We start from the raw sequence: 20226 nt of genomic DNA on the forward strand, positions 1-20226 counted from the left end.
GCCGAGTATGTTCGGGAGGCTAGATCGATGGTTAATGAAGAGATCAAAACCCGGGTCCCCATTGCGTACCGTGGGGGATACAAGGCTGGGGTAAAAGCTGCGTGTGGGGTCTTGCAGCTCGAGGCGGACATGAATTTGACAAAGTCGATTCCTGCAGCCGAGGTGCCCGAGCTTGTGTTGCCTTATACCGACGATGAGTGTGCACCACTTCCTCCAGAGGAGTTTTCGGAGAGTGAGGAGGATGTAGATGACCTGACTGTTGCCGACAACGAAGGTGGTGGAGGTTTAAGTGGAAAGAGGGCAGATGAAGCCGAAGGAGGCGCGACTGAAGCTGCCAGTCAGGATGCTGCGCGAGCTCAAGTTAGTGATGGGAAAGCTGCCGAAGACGGGAGTGGAAAGAATGCTGATGTCGCTGCTGATGATCTTCCCCAAGTTTAGGATTTTCTCTTATTTTTTGTTGGACTGGACGGCTCTGAATTTAGAAGTTTTGCCGTACCAGGTGTAATGGTTGTTTTGGCTTGTGGATGTTTTTACCGAACTCGTCTTTTCAATGCTTTCTTTTTAATGGATGACTAGCGTTTTGCAATGCTTGCTCCCTGATATTCTGTAGTTTGTTCAAGTGTGTAGTTGCTAAGTTTTTGCCGAGCTTGGACCAAAGTAATGTAAGAGATTGGTATGAACAAAGTGCCGGGCATGGTGCTGTGCTCGGTTAAATTAGCGTGGCCACAGGTTTTGAGTGTTCTTACATGATATGTATCCGTAGCCCCCACTTTGGTCTATGTTCGGCTAAAGCATATGGGTATTTGCTCGACGTTGTAGTTTAGAGCTGTGGAATTGCCGAGCCTGTAGTTCTGCTTGGTCGTTTATGTTAGTCATTTCAAGTGTATTGAGTGGTGGGGCTTTGTCGAGGTGCAAGCCCCTAGCTAAGTTGGTTGAGGGATATGTTTGTGGGTGGTTTGCTCACCAAAATGTGAGTGTAACCAGGCTATGGCCGACCTTAGAGTCTTGCCGAGCCGAACCGGAGCCAGACTGTTTTGTCGGGCTCGGTGGACCTGATGTCCGTTGTGCTTCTTTTGGGCAGTAATAGTGGCCGAAGCGGAGGCATAGTAGCCGTTTGTGGGTGTGACCGAGGTCATCGTTTGTGGTCGGCTAGTGTTGCCGAAGAAAAGCACATAACAAAGAATTTTTTTGGAGTTTGCAAAAGACAACTGTAGGACAATTTTTCCTTGATTTCCCAAACATGGAATTACAATTTGAAATAAAAAGACTTGGGCCGAAGCCAACTTAAAGGAAAATAGGATAGACAGTTGCCGAACATGGGGCATACTGCTCGGGATTTCAACTACATGTACGCCTTCTTGAGATTCTGTGCATTCCATGGGTTAGTTAGAACTTTCCCATTCATGTCCTCCAGCACGTAGGCACCTTCACCAGCAACTTTTACGATTCGAAAAGGCCCCTCCCAATTGGGCTTGAATTTGGTTTTCTTGCTGGCTTGCACAACTTTTCTCCAAACCAAATCGTCCGGCTTGAATTTTTTGATTCGCACGCCACGATTATATCCCTTGGCCACCTGTTGCTGGTAATCAGCAAGGTGCAGGCGAGCGTCATCACGCTTCTCTTCCGCCAAAATTAGCTCCTGTGCGATGGCATCGTCGTTTGTTCTGGGATCAAACGTTTCTGTCCTGAGAGTTGGAAACTTGGACTCCAATGGGATGACGGCTTCCATGCCAAACGCCATTGAAAATGGTGTTTGGCCCGTTGATCGCCTTGGTGTTGATCGGTAGGCCCATAGAACGCGTGGTAGTTCTTCAGCCCATTTTCCTCTCTTGGAGTTCAGTCGACGCTTGATGCCGGCACAGACAGTTTTGTTCGTGGCCTCTGCTTGTCCATTTCCTTGTGGGTAGGCTGGGGTGGAGTTGAAGAAGCGTATCCCAAATTCGGCACAAAGGTTTGTGAGGTCCTTGCCGACGAATTGAGTTCCATTATCGGAGACGATTGCGTATGGGACGCCGAATCTGGTAACAATGTTTCGCCATACGAATCTTCGGACATCCGCCTCAGTTGTTGTTATGAGAGGCTCTGCTTCAACCCATTTGGAGAAGTAGTCTGTGGCTGTAATCAGAAACTTGAAGCCTCCAGGAGCTGTAGGCAGCTTTCCCACGATGTCAAGCCCCCATTGGGCAAAGGGCCAGGGACTAGTGATGGGCGAGAGGTCCTGAGCTGGCTTTTTTGGGATAGGTGAAAACAGCTGGCACGGTCGACATTTGCGGACAACCTCTTCGCAGTCTTTCTTCATGTTCTTCCAGAAGTAGCCTTGACTCATGGCGCGTTGACACAGGGAGCGGCCGCCAGAGTGACAGCCGCAACTTCCTGAATGAAGTTCCGTCAGAATTTCAGGTATTTGGGTGGGGTGGACAACGAGGAGGTATGGCCCAGAGATGGATTTCCTGTACAGTTGGCCGCTTTCAGAAAGCCAGTAGTAAGCGGCCTTATTTCGCACACGGTAAGCTTCCTTCTTGTCTGTGGGAAGGGTGTCGTGCTTTAGAAACGCAACGATTTCATCCATCCAGCTGGGACCGAGTTCGACATTGAGTACCTCTAGAGTGGGTTCATAGGATGGGTGGTCAATGCTGCCGAAGTTGATGGTTCTGAATTCTGAGGTTCTGGATGCCGAGGCGAGGCCCGCAAGTGCGTCCGCGTGCGCGTTGTGCTCGCGGTTGATCTGTTCAATGCTGAAATTGTGGAAATGGGAGATGAGCCTGGCTGTTTCGGTTTGGTATTTCAGCATTCTAGGGTCCCGCGCTTCATAGTCGCCAAGTACTTGGTTGACGATGAGCTGGGAATCGCAGTAGACAGCGAGGTTGGTGACATTCATTGCGACGGCTGAGCGTAAGCCGGCGAGGAGGGCCTCATATTCTGCTTCGTTGTTGGTGGCTGGGAAGTCGATGGTGATGGAGCTTTCATGAAGTGTTCCACAAGGTGAGACCAAGACTACCCCGGCTCCGGCTCCGTTGCTGTTGGAAGCCCCGTTGACGTTAAGCCGCCAAGTTTCTCCTTGAAAAAGGTGCCATTGTTTGGTTGATGGGCTAGTATCTGCAACTTCCGTTGGGATAGGAGCATTGAGTACCACTGTGTCTTCTGGGGTGAGTTCCGCTATGAAGTCGGCCAACACTTGGCCTTTGACTGCTGTTCGTGGCTCAAAGCTGATGTCGAAGTTTGCAAGTTCGACAGCCCATTTTGATACACGGTTGGAGAGATCTGCCTTTCGAAAGATAGCTTTGAGCGGGTGCTCCGTTAAGACGACGATGGGATGTGATTGGAAATAAGGCAGAAGTTTCCTAGCCGCTGTGACGAGAGCAAGTGCCAATTTTTCAAGTGGTAGGTAGCGTGTCTGAGCTGGAAGGAGCGTCTTGCTTGTGAAGTAGATGGGTTTGTCTTCGGCGCCCTCCCGTCGTATGAGTGCGGAACTTGTTGCGTGGGCGGACACGGCGAGATAGAGATATAGAATTTCGAACTCTTTAGGTTTCACCAGCAGCGGGGCGGAATTTAGATAGTCTTTGAGTTCGGTCAGAGCAGATTCGCAATCCGGGGTCCATTCAAAGCTGCGCCGGCTTTTTCCCTTCAAGGCGTGGAAGAACGCGTGGCACTTGTCCGATGATTTGCTGATGAATCGGTTCAAAGCGGCTGCCATCCCAGTGAGCCGCTGTACTTCCTTGATTGTTCTTGGTGGGCGCAACTCTTTAACAGCCTTGATTTGGTTGGGGTCGGCTTCAATACCTCTTCGAGTGACAAGGTGCCCGAGGAACTTTCCTGCGCTTACTCCGAATGCGCACTTCTCTGGGTTCAGTCGAAGCTTGTGGTACTTGAGAATTTCGATGACTTCCGCCAAGTCTCGCAAGTGGTTGGATTCCTGCTTGCTCTTGACGACCAAATCGTCAATGTAAGCCTCCACGGTGTAGCCAATTTGTTCTTGCAACATCTTGAATATTGCTCTGTTGAACGTCGCACCAGAATTCTTGAGTCCAAAGGGCATGACGCGGTAGCAGAAGATGCCATAAGGCGTGATGAAAGCAGTTTTCTCCATGTCGTCAGGGTCCATGGCAATTTGGTGGTAGCCACGGTAAGCATCCAGAAAGCTTAGCCGAGCATGTCCTGCTGTTGCATCCACGAGTTGGTCAATCTTTGGAAGTGGGAACCAATCTTTTGGGCAAGCGTCGTTGAGATTGGTGTAATCCACGCAGACTCGCCATTTGCCGTTTTTCTTCTTAACGACAACGGTGTTGGACAGCCACGTTGGGTATTGCACTTCTTGAATTGCATTTGCTTCTAGCAGACGCTTGACCTCTTCGGTGACGGCGTCGGCGTGTTCGGCTGCGGAGCGCCTGGCCTTTTGGACGACTGGTTTTGCGTCTTTCTTGATATTGAGAGAGTGGCTGATGAAATTTGGATCGACCCCCGGCATTTCGTTGGGGGTCCAGGCAAAGACTTCCATGTTCTCCTTGAGGTACTGAAACATTTCTTCGCGGTCGACCTCGCTGATAGAAGAGCTGATCAAGAAGAAACGGGAGCCATCTTCGTTGATCGGCATTTTGACGAGATCTTCCTCTGCTTTGTCTTCGGCTTTTTGGCCAACGTCGTCGGTCACGTTCAAATTGGGTACTTCAACACATTGTACTTCTTTAGCTTTGGCGGAGTTGTGGACGGCTGAGACGTAGCACTTTTTCGAGGCGACTTGGTCACCTCTTAGATCTTCTTGTCGTCCGTCGGAGCCGATGAAGCGAACAACTTGGTGGTAGGTTGAAGCGATTGCTTGCATGTTGTGAAGCCAGGTTCGGCCAAGAATTGCGTTGTACGGGCTTGGCACGTTGACGACGATGAATTCGACGGTCAACGTTTTTGAACCTGCGACGACCGGAAGGAAGATCCGTCCAAGTGGCCAAACTGGTGCCCCGTTGAATCCGATGAGAGGGACTTCGGCGGGTTGTAGGGCCGATTCTGGAAGGTCGAGTTTTTTGAACAAGTCGTAATACATCACCTCTGCTGAGCTTCCCTGGTCGATGAGAATTCGCTTAACATCATGGACTCCGATTTGCACGGTGACGACAAGAGCATCAGAATGTGGAGTTTGTACGAACTCGAGGTCGCGCTCCGTGAAAGTGATGGTCCACCTGGGTGTTTCGTCCGGACGCGGGCGTTTTGACCCGGGTCTTACCGCAAGCACTTGTTTAGAAGTGGAGGCGCGATCGAGGTCGGCTTTGAGATGTGCTTCGGATTCCTTTGTCATTGGGCCGTGGATGACATGTATCGTTGGCCGCGGCTCGTTGGGGTTGGGATTTCCGACAGGTGGGCGGGTTGGCGTCTTTGCTCGATCAATGTATTGGTCGAGATGGCCTTGGGCTGCCAGTCGTTCCAACAATGCTTTGTATGGAGCACATGCCGTTGTGTAGTGGCCGAGCTCATTGTGGTATGAGCACTTCTTTCTTGGGTTCTGATCCGCCTGGCCGTTGTCCGTGCCCAGTTTGCCTTGCGGCCACTCAAACCATGGTTGCCTCATGATTTCCTTTAGGAAGGACCAGATGGGTTCTTTGAAGTGGGTGGTTTCAGCCACGTAGTCGTGCTCCTTTGGCTGGCGTTTCTTCCCTTCCTTGATGTTGTTGACGTGCTTCTTTGGGTGGGATTGTTGAGTTGCGACTGGTGTCTGCAGCTGAGGGGTTGTTGTTGTTAGGGAAGCTGTTGAGTTGGGAATCCCCTGAGCGGCCCGGTCTGCGTAGAACTCTTCAAGAGCACAAAAACGTTCCACGACACGCATTAATTCTCCCATGCCGTGCGGAGGTCGAATGGCCAGTTCATCGAGTATTTTGCTCCCAGATTCTAACCCATTTTTGAAGGTACGCGCGGCCCAATACTCATCGATTCCGGGAATTTCATTGAAAAGTTGCCAGTACCGCTCCGCGTAGTGCCTGAGTGTTTCATTTGGGAGCTTCCTCATCTGGGTCAAGGATTCAGGCTCCTTCGCTGTTCTATTACTGGTAATAAAACGGGTGTTGAAGGCGCGTTCAAGGTCAGCCAGGTTCCGTATGGATCCAGCGGGCAATTTGTTGAACCACTGGAGTCCAAGAGAGCCGAGGCTGGATGGGAACGCTTTGCATTTAATCTCGTCCTTTGTAGTGCACAACTCGATGGTTTGACGAAAGTGAATGAGGTGAGTGTAAGCTTCACAGGTGCTTGGGTCGAACTTGGTGAATTTTGGTAGGTGGAAATTGGGTTCGGCGATAGTGTTGATGATGTGGGAGGTGAAGGGTGAGATACCGAGGTCTTTTAGTTGCCGTTCGAATCCAGGGCGCGGTGGTTTGCCAAGCTCGTCCGTCCGCGGCCTCTTTGGGTGCTTCTCTCTTTCTGAGGTTTTCTCGCGTACACGGCTGCGAAGCTTGTCCCGTAGGTCCGTTGTCTCCCTACGGGGGTGGTTAACCGACTTCTCTTTATCGTAATAGGTTTTGTTCCCATCCTCCGCCCCTTCGATCCGCACGCTTTTGCCATTCCGCCGAACGTCATTTTCATTATCCAAGTTTTCTGGTGGTATCCCCCCGAGGCGTTCAGAGACGTGGCGCCTGGTTTCGACGGAGTCTCGGCTTCGGCGTGAGGCCGTCGTGCGAGAGAACTCCGCGCGACCAGTCGAGTACGTGCTCGTGAATGATTCGGTGTCCCTGGTGCGGGTCCGCTCATGGTGGGACCTTGAATGGTGTGTACCAGATGTTGCAGGTCGTTTGTAGAGGATAATTTCCCGGGCGTCTCCCTTTTCTGGCGTAAACCCTAGGCGGTCTTTGACGGAGACGCGATGGCCCGCCTCGTTGGTGTGGTCCCGCGGCGGAGGGGGAGGAGGGGGAGGAGAGTTTCTTCGCTTCCGTCGTCCGCCTCCGGTGGATCTGGAGGCAGCTGGGGTTGCGTCCTGCATATGTTGCTTCATCTGGGCTACTTCCGCCCTCAGCGCTGCGAGTTCGTTGTCTCTTTCGTCGTCTCGCCGTTGCAGAAGGCGGATGTAGGCCGTTGTTATGTCGTCTGCGGCCGGAGAGAGCCCAGAATCCGGTGGTAGTGAGATGGACATGTGCCTTTCTGCAAACGGTGGGAGGATCGCGTTTCCACTGGTGTCTTTGGCTCCAGAAACTGAGACGTTTGGTGGATCTCCGCCCATCGCCGCTGAGTTTTCGTTCGTCTTTTTGAGAGGAAGGTGAATTGTAAGAGCGTTTGAGCCGTTTGGATCAGAGGCTGAGAAGTTTCACGTCGGGTTCACCAATTGTGTGGCCCGTGATCTCTTCTGGCTCGAGTCCTTCCTCCGCTGGTCCAATGTTTGCCTAGCCTTCTCCTCGCCGCCTGCACAATGAGCGCACGACTAAGACCTGGCCGGGGGTTGCCCGGCAAGGCCCTCCGGCGAGAGGATAAGTACGTGTAGGAAGAGAGGAAAGAGACTAGGGTTTTGAGTGGTTAATCGCGTATGAGAGTGCGTACCTCTACAGAGGCGTTATCCTTCAATATTTATAGAGTCTCCTTGACTTGCTCTCCAAGCACGGGCATGTGCCTTGCACGGGTCAGGCGACGTCGCCATGACGTCACCGGGTGAATCTGGTAACCGTTTTGGTGCGAGCTGGCACACCCCACGTGCGCCCATGATTATCCTTTGGCGTAACCGCCTCAGCACGCGGGGCGACACGTGAGTGTGCAGGTGGCCGAGCATGATCGATCGTTCGGGTAGCCGAGCGTATGGGATATCCGAGCATGAAGAGAAGCCGACCTTAAAAGGGAAGCCGAACTTGAAAGGTAGCCGAGCCTGAAGGGACTCCAGGCTAAGAAAAATAGCCTACGGGGCCACCTCCTAAAGGTGGCCGAGCTTGACATGGTTCTTTCCGTTGATGAATGCGAAGTGATGGCAAAGCCGACGACCGGCATGTCTCGGTGAAGCCGAACACTGGCGAGGCCAGAGCCGGGTTCGGTCCACTACACAAGTATTTGTGCACTAGTGTGTGTCTCTAGCAGTTTCAGTGTTTGAAACTTGAGGAAAGAAATGGAAAGCGAAGTTATGATCATTTTCTTCTTCACGTGTTTGGTTCTTTGCTTTGGGAGGAAAGTCGAGCCGATTTTTGGTTCCTTTCTTATATTGGACATTTTCCTCGACGTACTTGCCTCATACATGTCGTATTACTCAACGTCTTGCTTTCCATTGATTTATACTTTAGGTTATGTTCCTCACAGTTGTTTTGCAGGTGTTGATGTTTGTGTGTTCCGTGTTGCCGGTGGGGTTTGCTGAATCGTCAGGCTTAAATTCTCAATATGGGTTTGAGTCTTCTGTTATGTTTGGGTCCTTCGTACCCTTTTTTTAGTTTGATTGTTTGTTTGTTTGTTTGTTTGATTGTTATGTGTATGACTGAACTATCTTATCTGATATCAATGAAGTTTCTCATTTCTCGAAATTTTCTTTTCACTCTCTTTCGTCATTCTATCCCCCTTTTTTCTTTTTTCTTTTTTTCCTTTTTTCCCTCTCTCTTGTATTTACCTTTTAAGTTGCTTTATCCTTTTGTTTTGCACATTCATGTCATTTTCTTTTCTCAACCAAACTATATGAATAACATTCTTTTTTATGTAAAAAACTTCTCTCTTTTATTTGATTTTTGGAGGGAGAATATTACTATTAGGATGCATACTTGTTTAACATATCGAGTTTTTTTTTTTTTTTTGATAATTGAGTGTCCGACCATTATAGTAAACTTCGACTAAATGGATCTTATCAGCTCTAAGCACATGTATCCATTTTAGGCTCTTGTAGTAAATGAGCCGAGTTCAACAATTTAAAGTTTGACTCGAAAAAGCTCAACTCGTTTGTATATGCTTGGCTCGTTTACAGAGAGACTTGTTAAGTTAATAAACCAGAAGTGGCTCATTTGTAAACAAGCTGAGCTTGAGGCTCTTTTAGTAAACGAGTTCAACACGAACACTACAAAATTCGGCCAAGCTCGTTTGCACTGTGCGCCACTAGTCATGGCTCACGTGGGATCTTCCATTTAAATCTCTAATGGTGTTATAACGGAAGTGATCGACCCATCAAGTTTTAAACACCCATGCTTTTAGGTGTACGGTATGCAATTCGTATTTTGAGCCATGAAATTTTGTATATTACCACAAAAAATTCGTAATTGAGGAAGGTTTGAATACCGACTTTTATTGGTCAACGAACTTTTTGCATTCAAGAATCATAAAAACTTCAGCTAAAGTTTAAACTTCATTCGTCCATAGTAATACGATATCTGTAAGAATTAATAAATGCTAGTTTATATAACCCAATTTCTTTTTATTTTGAGCACCCTAAATTATGTAAGGGAGATCGTGCAGTAATAACACTGTATGTTTTCAAATGATATGATAACAACAATACTCTAGATTAATTCTTCAATTTATCAAAACCGTTCAATAAAAACTTGAAATGAGTCCTTTCATAGTTCCCCCACCCCCCCCCCCCCCCCCGGTTTCATTTTGTGGCTCCCCCACTGGCCTTCGTGTTCTTCAAATTCCAAACTAGTAGTAATTTGAAGTAGGATGGTTATTACCTCTGTGCTAATACACATGGTCGACATGGCTACAACGACTCCAACAGGATCAGTTGAGCTGAGTTATCAAAGAAAAACATGGTTACAATGTCTGTTAATTATGAAAGTTGGGGTGTCCAAATGGAAAATTCCCAAACGTTTATGGGTGTTTTTGATATAAAAAGCTTACACCAGGGGGGTCGTTGGGCAATTTCGCACCCTACGTTCGTTCAACAAAAAATCCTCAAAACCTTCCCACCGTCAAAAGCACTTTCACCGCAATCCAAAATCCCCAGAGGATCAGACAACATGCTACTCCAATCCACCATTCCACAGTCGCCTCTCCACCACCGCCGTGTTTCTCTCTCCTCACCTCTCTCTTCTCACTCTCTCTCCTTCCCATCTGGGTTTCGCGGCAAGAAGCACCCAGCAGTCAGGTGCTCCATATCGCAGGTTCACAGCTACGGAACCTTGGACTACGAGAGGAGGCCCGCGGCGAAGTGGACCGGAATATACAAGAGCATTTCGCTGATGAAGGACCGCGCGGTGAGCGCCGTGAGCGTGTTGAACGACTGTGAGAAAGCTGGGAAGAAGCTCACCAAGTGGGAGCTTCATAGGATTATTAAGGAGTTGAGGAAATTCAGGCGATTCAACCGCGCTCTTGAGGTACTAGCTTTGAAACTTTTCTGGGTTTCTATGATATTCTCTTCAGGCAAAGCGAATTTAAGAAAATTAGTACCCTTTATGCATTTTACGAGCAATATGACTCGTTATTCAACAAGGAAAGATGTCGTGACTTCAAAAAGGAAAATACTCGTAGTAGTATTCAACAAGATGAACTTTTCAAATGAGGCATATTGTTGCGAAATTTAACTCAATCATCTCAGGCTTCTGGCCAACTTACGCGCAGATCGACTAATTCTTGGGATTAACACAATCACTTAATATCGCTCTTCTTGCAATTTTAGCGGCAAAAAGTACTAATTATGCTCATAAAATCAATTTTCAACTATTTGCCATACTCATTTTGAATGAATCATGAATGTAATTTCATACACCTACATTTCATAAGTGCTACACAACTTTTGGGGGCCTCATTTTAGCAAAATTTTGGGGGCCAAGGCGTTCACCCGTACTGTGATTTGGTTTTGTCATGTTTCATGGGTGTTTGTTACTTTTTTTTCTGGATTTTGTTTAAATTGATTGGCTTGATAGATATCTGAACTGGGTTTTATAAAATCTTGATGTTGGAGAAATATCCAATTGCATTGCTGGTGATGATTTTTTGTTGTTGTAGTAATTTTTTTTTTAGGGTATTATCTTATGGTCAGTTGCATTCATTTTTCTACGTGGTGCTCTTTGATAACTGAGGGTGCCCGGACTATCCTGAATCCTGATCCCTCAATTAATCCCCTCCCTCGCATTTAAAGCCCCGTATAAATTGCTCCCTCAAGGGTTAATAGCACCTGGGAGGTCCGAAGTCCCAGTGTTAACCGCTAGGCTAACCCCTTGGGATTCATGTTTCTATGTATTTGCCTGACCATTGAAGAGCTCGATGTTTGAGAACCTCTTGATTGGAGGAGAGCTGAATAAGTATACATAGTAATAGTGGTCATTGGTGAAATAGTTTCTATGCAACTGGTATAGGTTTGTTGGGTATAGTTATTATTAGATTTTCTTCTTGTGTCTTGGTTATTACCGATTTGCCAAAGAAATTGATCGAATTGATGCATGGCAAAGAAGAAGAAAATCTAAGTGCGGTTGGAATTATCTTTTCCACTTTTGCATTGTGCAGGTATATGAGTGGATGAACAACAGAGCAGAGATGTTTGGAATAACCACCAGTGACACAGCAATTCAATTAGATCTAATTGCCAAGGTGCGTGGAACTCTATATGCGGAAGATTACTTCCTGAAGCTGCCAGATACATCAAAGGACAAGCGAACATACGCTGCTCTTCTAAATGCCTATGCCCAGGCTAAAATGAGAGAGAAGGCAGAGTCTATACATATGGAAATGATAATTAGAGGTTACCCCATGGAGCCACTTCAGTTCAATGTGATGATGACTCTCTACATGAACCTTAAAGAGTATGATAAGGTTGACTTGTTGGTTTCAGAGATGAGGCAGAAGAACATACCTCTAGATATGTACTCCTATAATATCTGGTTATCATCTTCTGGGGCCCAAGGATCTGTTGAAAATGTGGAAAAAGTGTTTCAACAGATGGAGCAGGACAGTACTGTTAATCCCAACTGGATTACATTTGGCACAATTGCTTCGTTTTATATTAGAGTCGGTCTGTTGGAAAAAGCGGAAGAGTGTATAAAGAAGATTGAAAGCAGAATCACAGGTCAAGATAGAATTCCTTATCATCATGTCATTAGTCTATATGGTAGTGTTGGTAAAAGGGAGGAGGTTTATCGTGTGTGGAATGTTTGTAAATCAATCTTTCCGAACACTCCAATGATGGCTTACCATACTATGATATCTTCCTTAATTCGGCTGGGTGATATTGAAGGTGCAGAACAACTTTACGCGGAATGGCTGTCTGTTACGCCCACTAACAACCCTAGAATAGTAAATCTGCTATTAAGTTATTACACTAGAAATGGGCTTTTAGTGAAAGCTGAGGATTTGTTTGACCGAATGGTTGAATTAGGAGGAAAGCCGAATCCAGGTACATGGGAGATTCTTGCCGAAGGACACATCAGAGAGAAGAAGGTTCCTGAGGCATTGTCTTGCCTGAAGGAAGCAGTTTTGGTTCGTGGATCAAAGAACTGGAAACCAAGGCCTGTTAACGTTTCTTCCATTCTCAGTATATGTGAGCAAAATGACGATATGCAAAGCAAGGACGTTTTAATGGGGTTGTTGAGTCAAATTGGATGTTTTGAAGATGAAGCTTATAAATCCTATGTTCCCTCGACCGGTGGGGTGGTTACTGTTTGCGATGAAGGGGAGGATATTTACGGAGCTGAAATACTTGTCAACCAACTACAGGGAAGTTTTCAATGATTCTTCTTTCCATGTGTTAATGAAAGAATGATCAGGTGAAGGGTTTATGGGGTTTTCTCATTTTGTTTTGTGCCTTTCTGTTCCTAAAAGAGAGTTTATTGCCTTCTCGTGGTTATCATCTAGTGCTTTATTCTTGCTTGCTAAAATTGGCAGAGATTCTGAAATTCTTTTCCAGAGTCTTACTTTTTTTGCCAAATGAGCCTCCAGAAAGGAATCCTGCATATGTACATGTAAGTGAACTCATCTATTTTGCTGCTGTTGTAGCTAGGGCTAGGTAGGGCTTGTTTGTTCTTTGCTATCACTGATGCTAGCATGGTGAAACATCTACTTTTCCTACCATTGCAGATTGGGTCTTCACTTCCGACTCAAAGTGTGATGGGGGTAATTTTTTTCTTGAATGATGGAATTGATATGTGGTATAATAAATGCGCAAATTTGAAAAAAATAAAATCGTCAAGATTTGTTTTTGAAGGAAGAAGCGCTCTCTCTCTCTCTCTCTCTCTCTCTCTCTCTCTCTCTCTCTCTCTCTCCTGCGTGCACATAGAGTCTAGAAACACTAAATTGTCATTGAAATTTGGCATCTTGTGGCAGATAATGAGAAGAAACCTGGACTGCAGGAAAGGAATTCCATCTTCCTGCCAATGTCACCCACAACTGAAGTTCATTGAAATGGCTAGCCGTGTCCAGTCAGTGTATGATTTGTCTAAATTTAAGAGAGAGGGAATTCAAGATTATACCGAGATAGATTATAACCTAAATTCAAAGCCTATGAATTTGTAAGAACTTCAGGGATATGCATTTGGTTCTTGATAACTATTGCAGACTTGTTTTTGCCTGTCTCAAAAATTTTGCATTCAGTTTCTTAGTCTCGGCTATATTGCTTAGTTGATCCGCATATGGATTGCGTGTGATGAGAGAAAACTGTAGCCGTTGTCTACAAGAGAGTGATATGTTGGTGCAAAAGCAGGTTGTGTGATGATCATATGCTTCTTAGATTTTTGCTGTGTTTGGGTGAGTTCTAAACCAGCCATGATGTAACTAATATAGGCTGACTGTGAGGAGTGTTTTGATTCTTGCTGCGCCTGGAGAAAAATGTTAGAGACGCATAAAAGTGCGCAGACACTCAAATGTGCAAGTATCTGGGCACAAGTGTGCGTGTCTAGCAGTTTTGGTGTTTGGAACTTGAGGAAAGGAATGGAAAATAAATTTTTGATAATTTTTCTTCTTCACATGTGTGGTTCTTTGCTTTGGGAGGAAAGTCAAGCTGTTATTTGGTTCCTTCCTTATTTCGGAAATTTCTCTTCAAGTAGTCCAGCGATCTGAACACAACTAGAAAAGAATAAAAATCAAGATATATACCCCTAAAATAACCAATTGTTTTCATGTGCATCTATGCGGCCTTGCACAAGGCCGCGTTTCGTTTCAAGTACTACTAATATTTTAGCCCTACTTTTACTTATGGAGGCGCCTAAAACAACAAATGATGTGCTCGCAAGTAATTTGTGACTCGGCTCAATAAGGCTTGAGTTGTTTAGAAATCGAACCGAGCTCGAATTTGGATTTTGGCTCGTGTAGTAAATAAACCGAGCTTCACACTCTAAAGATCAGCTCGAAAAAGCTCAATTCGTTTGTATAAGTTCGGCTCGTTAAGTAAAAAAACCAAGTTCTTTTGTAAACGAGCCGAGCTCAAACTCAAACTCGGTCTAAGGCTCTTATAGTAAACGAGATTAGCTCGAACATGATAAAGCTCGGCTTGGCTCGTTTGCACCCCTTGCCGCTAGCCACGCGAGATCTTCTGCCTAACTCTCTTAACGGTGTTATGACGGAAGTGATCGACCCGTCAAGTTTTAAACGAAGGAGGTAAAATGAAAACAGTTCTAACTTGATAGCACTTTACCGGGACAGAGGGAGCGTGCTGTGCAGCTTGTGCTGCACAGCGTGCTGCACAGTCTCCGGCGAGGCTTTTCCGGCATCGGTCCGATGATCGAAGACGTTCACCGCGTAGAGTTCGTCGAGTTCTACATGTGGACCAAAAATCAGCTTGATCAAATATCGTTAAGGGCCTCATCCGAACATATATAACTTGAAAAAAAATGAATCCTAATGGATACGAAACACTGGATCAAAACTACTAAATTCATTTTTTTCAAGTTATATATGTTCGGATGAGGACCTTAACAATATTTGATCGAGCTGATTTTTGGTGCACATGTAGAACTCGACGAGCTCTACGCGGTGAACGTCTCCGATCGTCGGACCGATGCCGGAAAAGCCTCGCCGGAGGCCGTGCAGCACGCTGTGCAGCACGAAGCTGCACAGCACGCTCCCTCTGTCCACTTTACCGTAATTCACCCCAAACCAAAATCTATCCATTTTCGAACCCAAACCAAAAATTCTCCCCAAAACCCTCCACCGTCACTTCTTCGCAGCATTCCTAAACCCTAGAACACCACCGCCATGCTTCATCACTCCACCATTATTTCACAGTCTCCTCTTGAGCACCACCGAGTCTCTCTCTCTTCAAATCTCTCTCACTCTCTCTCCTTCCCATCTGGGTTTGGCAGCAGCTCGACCTTTCTTCCAACAGTTAGAAGAAAAGCCCATATTAGTGATAAGGAATACCCAATTGTAAGGTGTTCTGTATCCCATGTCGGAAAATCGACGATAGGATGGAGCGGATTGTACAAGAGGATATCGTTTATGCAGGATACAGAAATGGGTGCTGAGAGAGTGTTGAACCAGCACGAGAAACAAGGGAAGAGGGTCAGTAAGTGGGAGCTTGGGAGGATTATTACGGAGCTGAGAAAAGTTGGGCGGTACAAGCGTGCTCTTGAGGTGAGGTATTTAGAGCAACTCCAACTCTACTTCTATAACTTATAGAGCATGTCCAGTTCTTGCCCTTTTTTTCTACCCAAACTCGAAATTTGAGTAAAAACACACTAAAAATCGAACCCTTTTTTGCCTGCACCTCTTTCTAGTTTCTACTTTCTGATTGTTTGCAAATGTGGCATTTGGGTCCGAAATTTGGAGGGAAAGTACAAAAAACACTAGATCTAGGTAAAGATAAGGGTTAGCATTGGAGAAGGCATGCCCAAATGGAGTTTTGACCCAAATTCGGGTAAAAAGATGGGTCAGAGCTGGAGATGCTCTAAGTACTCTAGCTAGTGAAAAGTGCCAAAATAGGAAAAAAGAGGATTTTGTCTATCCATTTTTTCACCCTTGCATTCTAACACTACCCTCTATTTTTGCTTTCCAATCAAAGAAACATAACCAATTTGGAAGAGAAGTCTTAAAAGTTCCAAACAAATGCTTTGCAGTGGATTAAAGGCATATAATTTAACCTACCCATTTGTGATTAAATTGTGTACTGTGTTGTCGTTGGCCGGAAATGGAATTGTAGTTCATACCCCTATCTAAGAGAAGGGGTCATGAAAGAAGGAAGGAAAGAGAATGTAAAGAGAGAGGGACAAACGGAGTAGAAAAGGGGAGAACTTCTGAACAAGAGAGGTAAATTTCGTACATAGCGAGGGAGAGTGACTGGCTACAAGTAGCCAGTGAATATCAAGAAAGACGATTTGCACATTTGGATGAAGAGCCTGTTGGATCACCGAATTTACCAGATTATGGTCATGGTCTGAATTTTGGTTGAGCAGGTGCAGAAATAGAGTCGATTATCTGTATGGTAAAGACATTTGGAAAATGTGGGATGACCAAAGTTAAGCCATAAATTTGGTGATTTTAGAAAAGTTGGATTCGCTCTGCAGAAAGTTATGATATGGAGATCATAATTTCTTACATGTATATGTGCTTTGATTACAATCAGAAAAATTGCTTGGTGTAATTGACGAATGACTTTTTCTTGATGTACTTTTCATTTTGTTATGTATTTTTAGCTATCAGTTTACATTTGTCTTATAATTGCATGTCCATAGACATGTACTCCATTCCTAATTTTTTTTCTTTGTCCAACATCGAGTAGGAGTTAAAAAATAGGAGACCAGTCAGCTTGCAGTTGTGCCAGGCTAGAATTCTCCACGATTACGTATTAGCAGTTGAATTGTTGCACTTACAAGCTACAGCAACTTCTATATTCTACATTAACAACGCACGCAAGTAGTTGTATATCGTATTATAATTGGGCATCATAAGAATTGTTCTATCCATGTTTTCGTGTATTAACTTAAGCAGCTTTGCATCAATCCAAATTTTACAGTATTTGGGAACCTCTTGATTGGACGGAGAACAGTTAATGCTCATACTGTGATGATGAGTTTTCACTACTTATGGCAGTTTGTATACAGATGTATCAATGTTGATAGCGGTGAAATTAGTTCTATCCTAGGAAACTGGTATAGGCCCATGAAGCAATTCATTTGGTTGGTTGGAGTTTGGACATGGTTCTTTTCTTATTGTTGAATGTTGTCCCGTCATCATGGACTGAGGTGGGACGTCAATGCATGTGACTAATTGATTTTCCAGCTGAGGTTCATTTATCTTTCTTTCCTTTCTGTTTCTTCCTTTTCCATCTTTCCATCATGCAGGTATACGAGTGGATGAACAACAGAGCACAGAAGTATAGCACATCCACCAGAGATGCAGCAATTCAATTAGGTCTAATAGCCAAGGTGCGTGGAGTTTTAGATGCTGAAGAGTACTTCCTGAAGCTGCCAGATACATTCAAGGATGAGCGAACACATGGGGCTCTTCTAAATGCCTATGTCCAGGCTAAATCGAGAGAAAAGGCGGAGTCTTTAATTGAGAAAATGAAAGCTGAAGGTCACGTCATGCACTCGCAGCCGTTCAATTCAATGATGAGTCTCTATGTCAACCTTGAAGAGTATGATAAAGTTGACTTGGTAGCTTCAGAGATGAGGCAGAAAAACGTATGTTTAGATATTTACTCCTATAATATCTGGCTATCATCTTGTGGGGCCCAAGGATCTGTTGAAAAAATGGAACAAGTGTTTGAAACGATGATGGGGAATAGCATTAGACCCGACTGGAGTACTTTCAGCACCATGGCTGCGATTTATATTAAACTGGGGCATTTTGAAAAAGCAGAAAGCTGTATAAAGAAGGGTGAAAGCAGAATCAAAGGTTGGGATAAAGTTGCTTATCATTATGTTATTAGTTTGTACAGTAGTGTTGGTAAAAGGGAGGAGGTTTATCGCGTTTGGAAAGTGTATAAATTACTATTTCCGCGCATTCCAAATTTGGGTTACTATACTATGATCTCTTCTTTGGTTCGGCTGGGTGATATTGAAGGGGCGGAACAACTTTACGAGGAATGGCAGCTCGGGAAGTCAAATAATGAACCTCGAATAGTAAATGTGCTCATGTCTTGTTATGTTAGAAATGGGCTTTTGGAGAAAGCTGAGGCTTTGTTTGACCAAATGATTGTATTAGGAGGAAAGCCAAATTCAAAGACATGGGAGACTCTCGCAGAAAGGTACATTAAAGAAAATAGGGTTTTTGATGCGTTGTCTTGCCTGAAGGAGGCTCTTTTGGTCGATGGATCAAAGAAGAAGTGGAAACCAAGGGCCCATACTGTGTTTTCCATTCTCAAAATATGCGAACAAAATGAAGATACGGAAAGCAAGGACGTTTTAATGGGGTTGTTGAGGCAAGTGGGGTGTTTTGAAGATGAAGCTTACATGACTTATCTCTCTTCAACTTCTGATGAGGAACGACGAATGGAGAAAGGTAGTACTCATGGCAAGGTTGATGACGATAAGAATGGCCATGTATCCGAAAAGCTCATCAACGAGCTACTTTCCAACAGTCTTATTGACGTCTCGCTTGCTTAGAATCATATCTATTTTGAGGCGAAGGGATTTCCGATTTTATTTTTCGCCTCTTAGTTCAGGAAAGAGAGTTCTTGTCATGGAAATCATCTAGTGCTTTCGGGAAACTCGGAATCTTCCAGGGTCTTACCTTTCTTTTGCTAAACGAGCCTCCAGAATGGGTAAAGTGCATTTGGGCATGGAAGTGAATCAACCTAGTTGCTTCTGTTGTATACTTTTATCTAATGGTTTTTGGGAATCTGTTTCAGGTCATCCTTCGTCCATACAAACTCGCAAAAGCTTCAATTGTTTAGCTTGATTGAGGCAATGGTGTCCTCCCAAAGCTGTTCTCATTTATTATTTATTTGGGGGGCGATTATTCGTAGCTCCATATTTTCTCCCTTAGCCCACTACATTTCGGTAAATAGTTGTTGAAAATTATACATAACATTTCGGTAAATAGCTCTTGAAAACAAGATTATATTTCGGTAACTATATGTCGAAAATATGTTCAACTTTCGGTAAACAACTGCCGAATATACATTTTCGGTAAATAGCTATTGAAAAAAATATTATATTCCTGTAATTGTATGCTGAAAATGTATCTCAATTTCAGTAATTAACTGTCGAGTATAATTGAAATTTTTTAACAAGCTATGGAAGAAAATACGGGGCTGCGAATAGTCGTCCCCTTATTTGGTAGTATATATTTGAAGGGATTGGCCCAAAAATAGCTTCTAGGGTATAACATGTTAACGGTCCCCAAATTATGTGTTTTGCGTCTTTTTGGTCCTCGAAGTTTTTATCTCAACAATTTAGTACCTGTTAGCATCTTGAAAGTATCTGGATCTGGACATGTCTTTGTATTTACTCATCAAGCCTGTTAATGGCCGTTCATGCTATGGTACATCAGGCTTTAGTCACCGAAAGCATCACAATTTATTGATTTGCTTGATCTAACGACACAAGTTGGTGGATCTCGATTCTCGATGAAAGCAACCATTCATTAAATATGCCGAAAACTCTTCTTCTTCTTTTTTTTCCCCCTTTCGAATGGTTCGCATTTGATTTCTTTCAATTCAAGATATGTATATCGATCATCTGGAAACCCTTGCTTGTGTGATTTGATTAAATATGAGGCAATCGTATTGAATTTGATTAGCGTATTGAGTAGTGCCTTTCACTTTTATGTGGGTATCATGCCCGTCCGTGAGGCAAGGGGAACAAGGTCTAGGCTTCCAAAGTATACTTAATTAGGGGTACCCTACCATGTAGAGTGTTAGTAATAAGTAGACAAAAATAAGTCTGAAAAACAAGACCCGTAATTACTACTCCTTCCGTCCAATTTTGATAGTTCTCTGCAAAAAAACATGTAGTATTCGGATCAAAAAAATAAAGTACTTTCATACATGAGTTTTCGAGTTTCTTCGCACCAAATTGAAGAACTAATCGAGATTTTTAATTTGATGCGAATAAAATTAAGAAATTATGAACGGAAGTATTTTATTTTTTATTCAAAAATTACATGTCTTTTCGTAGGAGACCACCGAAATTGAACAGTGCGAAGTATTCAAGATTTTTAATTTGGTGCGAATAAAGTTAAAAAGTTATGAACGGAAGTCCTTTATTTTTTTAATTCAAAAATTACATATCTTTTCGTAGGAGACTACCGAAATTGGAAGGGGGAGTATTTTTGCTGTTAAAATGCAAGAACAATGACAAGGTATTTGCGTGAATTTTTATAATGATCATTGTTCTATTTTAACTTTGTAAATTGAGTTACTGGTTATTGTTCTCGATGAGATCTTTCAAACAAGATTCATATTGCATATTTTTAGATTTCAATAAATTC

The 20226-nt window shown here is 44.3% G+C and overlaps 2 protein-coding genes across 3 annotated transcripts; both read left to right on the forward strand.

The window, feature by feature from the left end:
- The first annotated feature begins 9834 nt into the window (after positions 1 to 9834).
- On the forward strand, positions 9835 to 13437 carry LOC131331828 (pentatricopeptide repeat-containing protein At1g02150-like). 2 transcript variants are annotated; one of them, XR_009201536.1, is made up of 3 exons: positions 9835 to 10241; positions 11371 to 12821; positions 13183 to 13437. XR_009201536.1 is itself a non-coding variant. In XM_058365762.1 (2 exons), the coding sequence occupies exons 1-2, from the start codon at positions 9885 to 9887 to the stop codon at positions 12589 to 12591; spliced, it is 1578 nt and encodes a 525-aa protein (XP_058221745.1). In that variant the 5' UTR covers positions 9842 to 9884; the 3' UTR covers positions 12592 to 13066. The 2 variants fall into 2 exon arrangements, 1 of the variants encoding a protein (XP_058221745.1); XM_058365762.1 differs by lacking the exon at positions 13183 to 13437 and having other exon boundaries at positions 9842 to 10241; positions 11371 to 13066.
- A 1345-nt stretch (positions 13438 to 14782) lies between these two features.
- LOC131331830 (pentatricopeptide repeat-containing protein At1g02150-like) lies at positions 14783 to 18717 on the forward strand. Its single transcript, XM_058365764.1, has 2 exons — positions 14783 to 15426; positions 17133 to 18717. Exons 1-2 carry the CDS (start codon positions 15049 to 15051, stop codon positions 18396 to 18398), a joined length of 1644 nt encoding a protein of 547 aa, XP_058221747.1. The 5' UTR covers positions 14783 to 15048; the 3' UTR covers positions 18399 to 18717.
- Positions 18718 to 20226: the final 1509 nt, after the last annotated feature.

The sequence above is a fragment of the Rhododendron vialii genome, chromosome 7a (assembly GCF_030253575.1).
Source record: "Rhododendron vialii isolate Sample 1 chromosome 7a, ASM3025357v1".
Classification (NCBI taxonomy): Eukaryota; Viridiplantae; Streptophyta; class Magnoliopsida; order Ericales; family Ericaceae; genus Rhododendron; species Rhododendron vialii.

Coding starts and splice junctions, on each gene's coding strand:
- LOC131331830 (XM_058365764.1), top strand. CDS start 15,049: ATGCTTCATCACTCCACCATTATTTCACAGTCTCCTCTTGAGCACCAC. Junction 15,427..17,132: donor GGTACAAGCGTGCTCTTGAG/GTGAGGTATTTA, acceptor TCCATCATGCAG/GTATACGAGTGGATGAACAA.
- LOC131331828 (XM_058365762.1), top strand. CDS start 9,885: ATGCTACTCCAATCCACCATTCCACAGTCGCCTCTCCACCACCGCCGT. Junction 10,242..11,370: donor GATTCAACCGCGCTCTTGAG/GTACTAGCTTTG, acceptor TGCATTGTGCAG/GTATATGAGTGGATGAACAA.